This window comes from Ammodytes marinus (genome assembly GCF_949987685.1).
Source record: "Ammodytes marinus genome assembly, chromosome: 21".
NCBI lineage: Eukaryota > Metazoa > Chordata > Actinopteri > Uranoscopiformes > Ammodytidae > Ammodytes > Ammodytes marinus.
In genome coordinates, this window is record NC_137225.1 from 9611080 (window position 1) to 9626773 (window position 15694).

General features: G+C 40.8%; 1 protein-coding gene across 1 annotated transcript in view; it reads left to right on the plus strand.

The window, feature by feature from the left end:
- Positions 1–15694, plus strand: part of mllt10 (MLLT10 histone lysine methyltransferase DOT1L cofactor) — a 53349-nt gene that overhangs the window by 21187 nt on the left and 16468 nt on the right. The window contains 4 exon segments of the mRNA XM_080049903.1: positions 5650–5745; positions 6459–6831; positions 9007–9225; positions 10213–10767. Coding sequence (XP_079906029.1) covers positions 5650–5745; positions 6459–6831; positions 9007–9225; positions 10213–10767 — 1243 coding nt within the window.

Consider the following 15694-nt stretch of genomic DNA (forward strand, 5'->3'; position numbering starts at 1 on the left):
GAGGACTGGGCTAGAACTGAGTTTGCCCTGTTCACCACTGAAAAAGCAGCAGTCATCTATCTAGAATACAATGGGTCGGCAGAAATACTGAACTCACTGTAGCCTAATATAATGTACAAAAACACATAAATGTCCCTTTACACTTGAGCTGTTTAGAGAGAGCATAGAGTTTTCTGTTCACTGTCATTGCTTCTCTGTTTAGACAGCACTTGGAGCGATCAATGGGAAGGCTTTACAGGATTCAAAAATATTGCTTGTGTGAAGTCAGCTTTATCAAGCACTTACAGCAAACAGGTTTGTCTGCAAAGCGCAATGCAATATACATAGGACCCTCATTAGATAAAACAAGCAGCAGTAAATGTTTTTTTTTTTTTTTTTGTCCCCGATGCGCATGTGCATTCGGAGTGCCCATGTCAAACAGGGAAACTGATGAGAAATAACCTTCCTTTATAGGTCCATGGCAACTTAGAAAGTTAAAGTAGCTACGTCGCCATGGCAACCAATCTGTATCAACAGCTGAGACAGGGCAGCAAGTTATCTTGAAAACAGCAGGCTATTGTAGCCCTACAAGCTTTATTTTTTGGTATTTTCAATGCTACTTTATTTTTATGTTTTAAATTGAGAACTAGGCTAAATTAAATATAATGGTCGGAATATGAAATTTGGCTAAGTTTGCACACATTTTGATTGATAGGCTAATCATGATGTGTAGCCTAGGTTAATTCATTTATTTTAAATTAATATTTGGTAAATTAAAGAAAATGTTTCATGATCCAGATTATTCCAGAAATTAATACTAGACAACCTGTCTATATTAGGTCTTAGTGTTTATTGTATTTTATTTTCATATCCATGTGTTTTTCATCAATAGTTTGTATGGCTTGTGTCTCCAAATTATTCCGGAAAATTGTTTTAGGCAGGACATATATGACAGCTGTTTACAGAGCAAAACAAATAAAATCAGATTTAGCTTCTCAAAGTGCACCAGATTGATGCATTTAAGTTTAAAATGGTAAAGGTTTTCTTCCGCAGGGGCATGCCCCAAGACCCCACTAGAAGGTACATTCTCCCCCAGCAGTCTCAAAATATCCTGAGGGAAACACAAAATGTACAAACGTACCGAATGTGAAGGCATAACCCTATGCCCTAATTTGTAGCGGACTGTCAAAAGAGGCTCATCCATAATACGATTAGTCTTGTCAATTTCTACTAGAAATTTGGTACGCACGCCGCGCGCATACTCTTTATCAGCTTTTACCACCGGGCCTAAAAAAAATTCTAGGGGAAACACTGAGCAGGAATATGTAATTTACTTACTCCGCTAGAGCAGTATGTATGTGCGTGTGTGTGTTGGTCTGTGTGACAATATTTGAGCCAAGGGAAACTTGGTCCAGAACTGCTTGGAGACAAGGAATGGACTACTGTTGTTTAACAAATATGAATCACAACAGAATAAAATGTTTTATTAAGTGAAGTCTCAATCAAGTTGCTTGCATACGACTATGACCAGTCAAAAAGAATACTCTGAAAAGTATATTCTCTTTATCTGTCCCTGATATGTATGCTGCTCTACATAAAGCAGCGGCACAGTACACATTAAAAGCATTTATAAAAAACTATTTAATTTATAAATGTGATGCTTTAAGTCTACATTAGGAGAAGCATGCCTTTTTATCTAATTATCTTAACCTGCTTTTGAAAACTTCAAAATAATTCTTGCAAATTTAAAAGCACTGAGCAAAAAATTCAACTATTACAAGTAGCTACTGCAACTTTGGACATTTGACAAAGTCTAGTATTTTTATACAGATGCATTGCAGCGTTTTTCAACACATCAGTAACAACTGACTAGGCTGAATAGATCTTTCAAATTGCCTAAATCATGATATTTTTTTATTATTATTTCTGTTAAAAGAACACAATTATAAATAACGAAAAATTAAATTTTACTCTGTAGGTGCACCGTGTAATTTTCGAAGCCAACTGTTTTCAGATTGCTAATGGAAGAATGAATGGATACATTTTCATAATAGATAATAATCGCTCCACTTCCACTGAATGAAATGCTCATGTTCTGATGAGATGTTGCATATATTTGCTCTGTAGATATTTTGTTAATGACGCTGTGTCGAAAAGACTAAGGTACCCTTTTCCATCTTTTTTTTTTTTCATTTGTGGTTAAATATTTTGGAGGTGTAAAAAAGCATGAAAGAAGACAATGGGTTTATAATTCAGTTCATTCATAATGTAATTAGTGAAATCCAAATGAAGCAATTAGCATGTTGTGTGACATTTTATCTGTGAATGTAGTCATTGTGTCAACAATACCAGGTTCGGGATGATTGTGTGGGTGTCTGCAATGCCTGTGTATGCGTGTGGATTTGCCAACGTACTACACAGCCCCTTTTGCCTTGCTTTTGTTGCCTGATTTGCATTAGTTTTAGAGTACCCCCATTTCTCTCACTTACACTCACACAAGCACACACACTTTCTCCCCAGCCACATTCCAGGGTCAGAGTTCAGTAGGCCCAGATGTGTATGTGTTCACACATGCATTTGTTATGTGGTTTGGGAGCTCAAATGTGTGTACCCCACCTCATGTTAGTGAGCCTGCAGTCAAACTAAAGCAGGGGCTAAAAGATCCCCCTCACCGGCCGCTCTGAAAAGGCCTGCAGGAAACACAGACACACACACACACACACACACAGTCGACACATCCATACATACACAATGGATGGTCAGAAATCCTGCAGGAAACTGCACAGGGGAATTCCTGCCAGGCCTAGGCGGATTATTTTCCCCCTTACTTCCTGTTCTTCTGTTTCCCCCGGCCTTCCCTCCCCCTCCCCTCTGTGTCTGCCTCCTCTCATCTTCCTGCTGAGGCCTGTGTGTGTGTGTGTGTTGACTTGTGAGGCATTTAAAATACCTTGTATCAAATTAACAGGCGATGCTTTTTCTTTGCGTCATCGGAACGGGCCGTCTGTTTCACAAAGCTAACTAATAATTTTTATTCAGTGTCTTTATTATGGGGAAAATGACCACATCTTTAGCTGAACACAAAAACTGTTCAAATTTCATAAAGTGACAACAACAAAAAAGTTATTAAATAAAAAAATGTTTTTATCTTATATTTTAGATGATTTTTTTAATTTTTGAAAATATTCTACAATATTTCCATTTTTATTAATCAATCACAAATGCTGAAAATTATTTTTTTGCCAGTCTTCCAAATTTAAGAATTTAATTATTTTCTCTGTTTTATTCACAAGTTTAATATTTTTATATTTGAATTTTAAAGGCTGTTATATGAATAATAACTTATTTTTGGGCATCCTCCACTACGTTTTGAAATAATTTTGATACGACAAAAGTATCAATTGATAGTTTTAAAAAAAATGGCAGTTTAATAGCTCATTTAAATAATTGTTACAGCCCTATTTGAATGCATTTAGGTTTGGTAACCAAATGCAAAAAGTTTAGCTGTCGACGTGCATTAAGAGACATAAGATATTTCCATCCGTATATGTTCAATGACTGCGAATAGACTTTAATAAGTAGAGCGTTTTCCAGTTCAGTGGCCGGATCAGGATTGGACATAGATGGAGAGGATTTGAGCCCACCGTCTGTGTTGCTCATATCAACGTTTGTTGATAAATAGACTTTGGCCCTCGTCTTCTGCCACCGCGTATATTTACCCCACACAGTCTCAAAGAGCACTCAAGACATGTCAAATGATCAGGCTGGCTAATGGTCAGCATCAGAGAAAGAGGGGAGAAGACACGCTGAAAGGCTGTGTCACTGCCTGTATAATCAATTGACCTGATTGATAAGGGTGTGTCAGGGTTACTTTGTGTGTCTGTTATGTTTCCCACGGCCAGTGCTTCGTGTGTGTGTGTGTGTGTGTGTGTGTGTGTGTGTTATCCGACCCTCTCAGCTCAGCCTCTGTCCATCAACACCTACCTCTGGAATGTTAATGAAAAACAACAAGGGAATCCCAAAGAATTTACCTCGCTGTCTCTACAGTTCCATCTCTCCTTTTTCTTGAAGTAGATATTGTTCAATTTCACCATCTCACATTTACAGTTTTTTTCATTGTTTTTCCGCTCTCTTTAGCCAATTTGCAAGGTAGGCAGGCACCATGCTTTAAAATATTTGGTTGATAAGTCGACCAATAGAAAATAAGAGCTAATTCTTAAAAGTCAATGATTCAAGTCATCAGGTTTAAAGAGCCCGCTTGCATTTTTGTCAGGTTGAATCATTGCACTTTTTTTAAGCCACGTCATTGTACACCTGGCAATGCAGTAACAACAGCATGGCAGGCTGTACACTTTAAAAAAAAGAAAATACTCTCCAGAAAAAATCCGGATTACTAATTTTTCAAGGAAAAAGGGAAAGCCTTTGCATATTTTTCTGACGTTAATTTGTTCATAGAGTTGTCATTCTCTGGGGGTACAAAAATATTCAATTTCTTTGAATGGTGCCACCATAAGAAAGAAGCAGGAACAAAATGATACCGAATATATTTGATACTGTCCGACAATGTGGACTAAAATTATTTTAAGAAAACAGAAAATAAAATGCTTGCTAGTTGCAGCCTCCAAAATTACATCCAGAAAAAGACACACACACACACACACACACACACACACACACACACACACACACACACACACACACACACACACACACACGTACGTTAGCATTAGAGGAAGCCAGCATGCAGAGAGGTTACAGTGGAGATCAAATCGGCCAAACGACGATGTCTGTTAACTGCCACTCGCGGAGGAAGTCTGGCTAAACTGTCACCAGCCTCAAGGGGGAGGGGATTCTGGTGTTTCAGAGTTGTCACGACACCAAGCATTTACAAGCATGTTGAGTCCCATGTCGTCTCTCAAGAACGCTGCATATTTTCACTGCCTCTCTCGTGTGTGTGCACACGCGTGCGCGCATTGGAGTGTCCATGTAAAAGTGTCTGTGTGTGAGTGTTCGCGCACCTGCATGTGCCTAGGTGTCAGGGCGTGCATGGGAGGTGTAAATGCACTGGCACCCAGTCGCCACCTCGAGGGTGCGAGTGGGGGTGGGAGGAGGGGTAGCAGCGCCGCACGTGTGATAGCGAGAGTGTAAATTGAGCTGTGAGCATCCAAGAAGCAGGATATGATTGGCTGAAACCATGAGACCTTGCTAGGCACTTAGGCGCACTCTTCTTTATACTGCGGTGTGCTGAATTCCTGTTGCCTCCTGCCCCCTTTTTTCTTTATCTCTCTTCCGTCACTCTCTTTGTTTGTGGATCTCTTAAGCTTTCATCTTGGACCGAGCCTTTGAAATGCAATGCTCTCTCTTTCTATCAATCGCTCTTTCTGTCAGCCAAACACACTTCCTCTCCTAGTCTCCTTATATCCTAATAGCTCATGCGTTAGTTATTTTAGCCATCTCTTTGGCAATATAATCTTCCACAGACCACTCTTGCGTATGTGCTCCAGTATGTCTCCACAATCAGTAATTAATAATGTTGTTCATATGCAGAGGGCTATAAAAAATACAGGTGTTTTTCTCTGTGTCTGTATTTTATTTCCCTCTTCTTTCCTCGTGTCTTAAGCAGACTTATCCATATTCTTTTTTTCTTCTTTTTTTGTTCTCCGCATTTTGTAGAAACACAAGGAGCGTGACAGGCACAAACCGAGACACAAGAAGACTATGGACATGTCGCCCTCCCTTGTCCTTCCAAACATCATGGTCCCAGACAAGGTGAGGGCACTCCTCCTCTCCGCACTCTTTTTCTTTGGTTGAATGGTGACTGGGCTAGTTAAATATTACAGCAGGGGGAGTCTGCTTGACTTTCTTTTTTTTTATACCTTGATTAACCTTTGTTGCTCTTCTTCCGCCTCCCTCACACATCCTGTCCTCCCGCTGACCCTATCTCCCATTTCTTTAGTTCCTCCCTTTCTCAAACATTATTGTTTTCATCATTTTCTAAACTCTGTTCCGGTGTCCTTTCCATGGTTACTCTCCAGGTCCCCCCCCCATAAAAGTTAATTTGGTGAAATTGTGAGATGGAGATTATAGTGGACAACATTGCGATTGCAAAATAATAATTAGTTATGGTATTTATTTATGAGTCTACTTGCTTGGCTTTCAAGGACAATAGAGCGCTTATTGATTGGTTGGAAATATGTTTGTTTTTTCAATTTAAAAATATTAAGTAGCATTGAAAATGAAAATAATGAAGCTTGTATGTACACAATGCCTGCTGTATTCGAAATAACTTTTTTGTTTAAAATTTAAAAAAAAATAAGTTATTTCCCCTAAACATACTTTCAGCATTGCGCCTCTGTGGACATCTGATTAAAAAAAAAAAAAAAAATGTTTAGCATGGTGGAACGCCTTCCTCTTGGGGTAAACCCTGCTGTCCTCCCTTTTCCGTCCTTTAATCTTTCTTTGTTTCCCCTTGCACTTTGCAGACCTACAACAACAACAACGGCAGCAGCAGCAGCAGCTCAGGTGTGGGCGGAGGCGTCCCCTCTCTCCCGCCAAACTCCCAGAAACGCCTGGACGACGGCAGCAGCGCCCGCTTCACCACCGCCAACTTCCAGGAGGTTTCGTCTGCTCTGTCCGGGAGCGGGGCCTCCAAAGACGGCCTGGCTGCGGACACCAACGCTAAGGCCGTGTCTGAGGTGAAGAACAACAAGAACAACCGAGGCGGGAGTCACGGCGTGGGACCCAGGGGCGGCCGCAAGTCTCTCACCTCCTCAGGGAAACCCCTCCCCTCCGCCGTGGTCACCATGGCAACCTCCTCCACATCTGCCTCTGCCTCCACTGGGCCTTTCCACCAAGGTGAATTGATAGCTCGCAAATGGTCCTGTATGTTAATTTCCCGGCACCACACACAACTGGGAATTAACCCTGCAGTTAGATAAATGGAAAAAGCAAAAGACAAATCATCTGGTGCTACTGCACTGCCCACCCACACCAAAGAAAAAATTAAAAGAAAGTGCAAGGGCAGCGCAATTGCCATTACAGCAATGTTATTAAAACCCCAAATAGTGTGTGTGTGTGTGTGTGTGTGTGTGTGTGTGTGTGTGTGTGTGTGTGTGTGTGTGTGTGTGTGTGTGTGTGTGTGTGTGTGTGTGTGTGTGTGTGTGTGTGTGTGTGTGTGTGTGTGTGTGTGTGTGTGTGTGTGTGTGTGTGTGTGTGTGTGTGTGTGTGTGAGAGCGTGTGTGTGTGCGAGCATGCGTGTGTGTGCGAGTGCGTGTGTGTGGGGTTTTCTGGATTTTGGCCAGACACCAGGGGCCGTATTCACAAAACATTTTATCTTAGCGCTAAGAGTACTCCTAAGGAGCACTAAAAGTTCTTAGTAAGGAGTCATTTCTTAAAACCTATTCACAAAGCTGATAAGACCAACTTTTACTAAGGAATGGGAGGGACTACTAAGCTAAAATGAGGGGGCGGGGTTGACCCTGTTGCTATGGATGACGTCATGTTCATACCTTCTATGCCCACAGTGATTGGCTGAAAGGGAATGAGAGCTAAGAGTGAATTTATGATAGAAACACTGTGGGAGATATCCATATCGTGTCGCTGTATTAAAGTTAAGAGTTTTTAATACAATTAATGACAAGTGACACTGATTTAACATGAAACCAAGATACTGCAGGGTTTCCCACACATTCGTTCACTATTAACCTATAGGCTACAATAGCGCCACATAGGTCTATTCATTTTACATTTTACAATGATTTGAATCGGGACAAATATCCTCATTGAACAGCTGCACGCCATGCACTCTCACTGTATTTCTCTCAACGGCGACTATGCAGCAATAGTCAGACAGCGACAAACCAGGAAATTCACAATTTGGAAACAATAGCCGGCGAAATCGTAAAGTGCATGCGGAAGGAAAAAGGCGAGACGCGCACCTATACAGACAGCGGACCTGTGGAACGGAGGAGATGCTGCGAAGCGCCACATAGGCTATAGGCCTACTCTAGTACGAAATTAAACCCAAACGTGACACCAACAGTAACTTTCAGCGCATCGTAAACCCAAAGCAACTGCAGGAAAAGGAACTTAATAAATATATATATGAATTATATGAATATAATACATATAAATGTGTCTATACTTTCTAAATATAACTTCACTAAGATCATTAAACCCTCACAGTTATTAAAGGTACCTTTTGTTAAGCTCACTATCATTGAATCTCTCCAAAATGCCATCAAATGGTTGTCTGTGAATTACTCTTAGTGACTTAGGAGTCCTCTCGAGGACTCTTAGCTTTTCATAGATTTAGGAGCTAGTTTTAGCGCTAAAATGCTTTGTGAATTAAACTTATCTTAAAAAGTTAGGAGTCCTAAAATTAGGAGTGAAACGCCCCTTATTTTTGAGAGTTACTCCTAAATCAGCACGTTAGGACCTACTCTTAGCCTTAAAATGTTTTGTGAATACGGCCCCAGACCTCTTGTGTGTGTGGCCTTGATAACAGTGTTTCATCTAGACTGGCCTCTGGCTCCTGTAATCGGGGGCCCTGTCTGGGAAAAGACCAAAACACACACACACACACAGAAAGAAAGAACATGTGGGGAGGTCAGGACCTGAAAAGGGAGTCGGTGCTCGCTCACACTGAGCTCCTGTGTTTTGTGCTATCAGAACCTTGAAGCCCCCTTGTCAGGTGTGTGTTTGTTTGTGTGTGTCTAGGCAAAGAAATGGTGTGGGTGTTCTAGTATCATTCCAAGTGTGTGCTGTCAAGGCAGGTTTGTCTGTTACATGGGAGGACTGCATGATGAGGGCGGGCCGACTGTACTGCAGATAGAGAGCGGGGAGGGAGAGCAGATAAAATGCTTATGTCGGTTATCTCGCTTCTGCTGCTCCCATGCTGAAGGAAAGGAGAGTCTTATGGAAACTTTTTTTTTTCTAGCTGTAATGTCTGTTTCCTGTGTATCACACTTGTCATTCCATTCTATCTACACTTTACTGTATGTTTTTCTTTTCTTTCCTTTATTTTCCAAGGTCTCCTGTTGACCAGTGCCAGTAAGCCTCCCTCTGCCCAGTCCTCCTCAGACTTCCTCAGTTTCTCAGACCCGTCGCTGCGCCCGGGGGGAGGCACCACTTTCTCCTCCCCGCCGTCTTTCAGCAGCTGCCTGGTCAAGCCCAGCTCGGAGGGAGGAGCCTCAGAGGGAACCACCACTCTCTTCGGTTCTCTGGTATCCGCCACTACAGCTTCTGCAGGTACTAGACAATTTATTTTACCACAGTTGTTGACATTTTACCACAGGTTTCCCCAAATAAGACTTTTGTAATTTACTTATGTTTTTTTTTTTTTTTTCCAACCTATTTTGATGTGTTTTCAAGGATTTTTACCCAAATGTTTGTAAAAGGGAGGGAAAAAAGGGAAAGGATAAAGAGAAAAAATATATGTTTTCTACATCATAGAGTTAACACAAAATGTAGGGAAAAAAATCCAGATATTAATCACGTATTTAGCATGAATGCAGAACAGTCTGAATATTGAAATGGGCACAACCCTAATTTTACATGTCACAGTCAATTGACCAGCGACTGGAAGATGTCAAGTCAAGAGAAAAATACTCAGGTGGCATTAAATGACTCAAACAGAAAACCTGCATTAGAAACTGCGAGCAATGGCTTTAAGGGACGTCTGTTTGTGTCAATAAGGGTTTGACAAGAGACGCTTATCAGTTTGCATTATGTGAAGTTTAGGGTCCAATGTTTTTCAAGCTTGGCTCGAATTGAGGAACAAAACACATTCTGTTACCTCACCTGGTACATAAATCTTATCTCTTGGAAGTACTGCTACTTTATCTCTGCAAATATTCAGTTAATTAATATTTGCTTGTCTTTTATGATGGTACATCAAATATCTTGGGCTTTTGGACTGTTGGTTGGACAAAACAAGCTCTCTCAATATGTCAACTTCTCTTCTGGGAAATAATAAAGCGTCCTTTTCAAAAAAATTGACATTTTACACACCAAACAACTAATTGATTAATTGAGAGAATAATCAGCACATTAATGAATAATTAACGCAATCATTAGTCGCAGCCCTAATCTACACAAGAAAAGTGCTGATGCAGGATACCTTTTCCTCTTCCAGTCAATTCTCTGATGGATCTCAGACTAGACAAAACACCCAGAAGAGACTTTGTGCTTTTTACTCTTAAATATTAAATTCCCCTTTTTCCTATCATTTTGCAGTGGGCGGTAAGCTGTTCGAAAACTCCCACAGCCACACGGCCAGCGAGACGCCCAGCCTGGGTGGGTCCACTGCCGGCTACAAGCGGCCCCAGCCCTCCAGCTCGGCCCCGGGGATGGGAGGAGGAGGAGGAGCGGGAGCAGCAGCAGCAGCAGGGGGTGGAGGGGACGACGGGGTGAAGAAGAAAAAGAAGGGCAACTGGAGGAACAGATTTGGACCTTGTTTCACCACGGAGGTGAAGCCTTCAGAGGCAGCTCCCTCCTTGACTCTGCCCAACTCCTCCTCCACGGCCAACAACAACACCTCCTCCTCGTCCTCCTCCTCATCCTCCTCTTCCTCCACCCCTTCCCCTGCCTCCTCTGCAGCCTCAGGACGGCCCGGCCTGGTCTCCAGCAGTGGATTAGGAGCGGGCTTGGGGTTGGGGTTGGGAGGGGGTGCAGCGGAGAGGAGCATGGGGGTCATGGGTGTTGGTGCTGGTGCTGGGATCCAGAAGTCCCCGTCACTCCTCAGGAACGGCAGTCTGCAAAGCAACAGCAGCCCTGCAATAACTAGCCCAGGTAAAGAAGCACACAGCCAAGTTAAAGGTGCACTTTCTGGAGATCGCTTGTTGTCGAAAATACTTTTTGTGTGTGTGCTGAAAAACAAATCTGGTGCACATGCCTAGGCTCTGTAAACTGGTATGTAAACAAAGTGTATGTAAACAAAGGGGGGCCCACCATAGCTAGCAACATGCCAGTTTACTGAGCCTAGGATGTCTTTTAATCCTGTTTTTTCTTTTTCAGCGCACACACAGGTAGCAGATTGTGAGGAGATATTCATTGATTTTGACAAAACAATTTTTTACAACAAGCAGGCCCCAGATCACTGACTCCGCCTTTGAACACACACAAAACCCAACACTGATTATTTTATTTTTTTTAAGTATCATGATTAATACTCTCAGATCCCTCTGTTTCTCAGTGTCAACTGCATTTAGGGAAATTATCTTCGCAATTTTCCTGTTGCTAAGTTAATAGCCAGAAATGATCAAACAGTTTTTTGCCAGCTAATGAGAAGAAACCGGCTGCTTCAAATCAAGAGTCATCAGCCCATTTGATTCTGTTAGACAAAGAAGTTGTGTCCCAACGTGTTCACCATAGTCTCATCACAGTGATGGTGAAAGTGGCTCGTGTGGCATTGTTGTAACCTTTTTTTTTTTTTTTTTGCGCCCTGCTGCTGACTTAATGCTAAAGAATTAAACTGAAAATGTTTGTGGATTTCCTCAGTGCAGCAAAGTATTAACATTACCAGTTCACAAACGGCAAGGATTTGACACACCTTTGTAATTGTGTGCGTGCGTGCGTGCGTGCGTGCGTGCGCGCGCGTGTGTGTGTATGTCAGAGTGCGAGTCTGTGTTATTCACTTACACACGTGGAAGTGGTCTGTATGTTTTTTTTCCTCCATCATGTTCAGTTGCTTGGCAACTGTCTTTATGCTTTGGAGTTCCCCTCTGCTGATGGAAATGGTTGAGCTCCCACATCTCCCCTTTCTTCCAGAATGGCCAGTATTTTGTCTCTCTCTCTCTCTCTCTCTCTCTCTCTCCTGCCTCTCCGCTGCTCTCTCTTTCCTGTTCTCCGCCCGCTCCTCACATCCTCCCCTCACCTGTTGATGCCGCATGAGTCTGAAGATGTGCATGTGTTTACGTAGTCACAAGTCCAAATGAATACAATCAATGCTCTGATCAGTCCAATGTCCATCACTCATTAGGATCTGCTTATCCCCATTATGTTCCTGTTCTTTAACATTTTTATATCTATATCTTTTTATTTTTAATTCTATTCTATAATTTCAATTTCTACTATTTTCAAAGTGATTAATTACTTTTGGTTAAACTATGTTTGGCATTTAACCTTCAAAATCCATAATGAATATTGGAAAATACCACTCATCTATAGAAAACAATGAATCACTGTTAATCCTGGTTTTCCGCTCAACAGTGTATATGAGAATATATGTGGTCACTAAGCAAATGTGTAACAATAGACTGATTCTGATCAAAGCATGTGTTGCTAGGTATGGTATGACTGATGTCAAGATATTTTGATAATGTAGGTAGAAACCCAACCAAATAAATTGGTGTTGTAGTCATTGTCTGCTTGCATGTGGATTGAGGAGCCGAGATTTATTTTTTACATTGTGGTAATATTGCTTTTTGCCAGTCATCTTATACATATATTATTACCCATGATTCAGTAAGAATTGACAGAATTTTTTCTTTAACAAATATATCACTTATCAATTTAATGTTACTGAGCGTATTATTTCAAACCTTAAAATGTAGGTGTTACCATAAGCACAACTTCGGTCTATGCTTGATATTGAAATTCAGTCATGCTCTCGCATGTGTTAGTGTATATTTAATGTGGTGCTTTGAGTGTTGAAGCTTTTGATTCAAACCTTAGGTTTCTTTCTTTGAGTTCTACATATAATATCTTGCAGCAGTGGTGGTTGTGGATCATTTTGTTAGTGATTCAAAGTTTATCTTAGTTTTATGGTGCTTGTGCTTCTCCCAAAAGCGTTGGCGGCATTTTTTGACCACAGCTGGGGAAAGAAGATAGGGGGGAAATGAAACGCATGGTGGTTATGTATGGCTGTGCATTGTATGTGTGTGTGCCCGAGAACCACGTGTGTTCTCCTTACTTACTGTAAATATTTAGCTGAGGGTTAATGCAGGGCAGTAATGGGGAGGATCTTGGCATTTATTCCCCCCTCCCCCCCATGTCCTGTCTGCTGCCTTCAGTGTGTTGATTGATGGATAGATAGTTAGCCTGATAGATATGTGTTGGAGGCTGGGCAGGAGGCAGGGGGTTAGATTTTGGCTAGGTTAATGTTTGACGGCAGGGGGGGTCACTGATGGGCCAGACAAGCTGGTCGAGCCGCAGTGGGGGGAGGTAAGCTGTGGGGAGGACAGGCAACAATTTATTTATTTGTGTGTGTGTGTGTGTGTGTGTGTGTGTGTGTGTGTGTGTGTGTGTGTGTGTGTGTGTGTGTGTGTGTGTGTGTGTGTGTGTGTGTGTGTGTGTGTGTGTGTGTGTGTGTGTGTGTGTGTGTGTGTGTGTGTGTGTGTGTGTCTGAGAATTAGAAAACACAAAAAAACATATGCTTATATTGCTGTGTATTTGTGTATTAATTAGCTTTTTTTATCTGATGATTTTTGTAAATTTTCTTTAGCTGTGTGTGTGTTTTTTGTTGTTCTTGAAATCATAATTTTCAGCAGCCAGGGCTTACTGCAAAACACATGTGAGGGTTAGGGGAGGCCATTAAAGCTAGGAGGATATTCTGTGAACAGGATTTAATTTGAATTCAATTTAAGCTTTTTGGTAAGATATTGAAACCTATGTTTAAAATTGCTCCCTTACATTCCAAGCGTATGCATAGTTAATTGAGATCGAAACATGTTTTCCTCTGCCAGAAAAATATATTCATGCAGTATAAGTAATGTATTCATCACTTAAAATATTTGTATAATAACACTTTTTTTTTAAATACATTTTTAATTTACAATTTTAATAATTTTGCAAAACACCTAAACCACTATATTTTAAATTGTGAGCGCTGTGGTGGAATTCATCCAAAGCAAAAGACTGTTAAACCCTTAAGCTGGAGAATAACAACATACACACACACACACACACACACACACACTCACTCACACATTATGCAGTAAGCCTCTAACAAACAACATGTCTAAAAATAGACAAACAAAATCAAAGTGACAACTCTTTGATGAACATTAGGAAATGTGTACCTCATAAATAAACAATGCAGAATGAAAACAAAGTAAGAAATATAATACAATAAATAATAATACTTTCAGTTGTATATTCATTTGTCAGAGATTCTTGAATTTGGTTGTTTTGCCCAAACTGTGTTGACGATATGGCACCATCAGTCTGTGGCAAACTTACACACATATTGGGACACATGTGAACAGACAAGCATACACTGACAGACATGGACACACACACACACACACACACACACACACACACACACACACACACACACACTCCTTCTACACGTTGCTGTGAAGTTTGAACACATTTCACACACAACACACGTTTTGTCCTCGGTGGTTAGAAAATTCTCCGAATAACAAATGTCAGTGTTTGTTATTCCATTTTTAAACCATGATTTAATGACAGAAGCTTTTTTTTCCATAAAAACAAGCTACAGGGCGCCAGCGTTTCAGCATCACCCCGCTACATGGAAATGTCCTCCTTTTTTAAACGCCATTTGGGAGCGAGTTGTTATTCAAAAACACTGATTTGCTTGTTAAATAACAGAGTATGATGCCATCCACCTGGTTTTTCTAAATTGGACTTAACTCACTGGCCAAACAGACACCATAGATTTCCAATGGAGATAATGCCAGCTTGAACTAATCAAGGTGGATATTTTCGAGGCTTACAGACGCACCGAGCAGGAAGGAGTAGGGAACAGGAAGGTCGAGCGATGAAGGAAGTTGTGCTTCAGGGGCTTAACCGTTATTGATCACACAGATGGGGTATTACCAGTTTTACGAGCTCCGGCTTGTGTGTGTGTGTGTGTGTGTGTGTGTGTGTGTGTGTGTGTGTGTGTGTGTGGAGAAATGCATGTTTTGCTCTTTGTCTTCTTTTGTTGTCCTATGGGAAGTTTTAATTCCCATCAAAAATAATAATAAATAAATAAATACCGATCTTTGTCAAATATTTGAGAATGTTCTCACAGTGGTAGGCAGCACACTTCTACAGCAAGCAACAGGTTTACACAACTGTTTATATATTTTAGTTGATTAAATTAGTTATTTTGATGGCACGTTTTCCTGCATTTCACTTGAGAAACAGCAGATTTGTAGCAAAAAGCTTTCGCCTGTAAGTGACAGAATTGAAATTAAATGATCAATAGAAAATGTATAATGAATTTACAAATGAACCACATTTGTTAAATGCCTTTTTAAATTGTGTTTGAAAATCTTGCTTGCCTAAAAAACATCTGAAAAAGCTACTAGCTGTTCAGTTTGGTGTCTAATTAAAAAAAAAAATGTATATTAATATTTAGTTATCATTCAAACATTCCTTATATTATGTGATATTATAAACACAGCCTGCATAGACTGCGACTCATGAACAGCATCCAAATTGTGGAAGAATTTAAATAGCCTCTGTATTCTTCCATTACAAAGTAAATCTAAATTGAAATGATCCTGTATTTTTCCGGTGTTCCTGGGGCACTGTTATGGCACCATTCCTTTTGTGTGTGAAGTCATTTCATTATCCTCAATGAGCTAAACACTGATAAACTGTTGGTTTGGCCTCTAATCCAGATGCTAAAAAAAAATCTTGCAGCCGCTCTTGCCCCCGGAGTCACGGCAGCCCTGCTTTGGGTATCAATTTTTCTGGTGCATATTACAAAAGCGTTTATAAATAGTATGTAGGCCCATGTAGTGTTCCTATATCTCTCTCT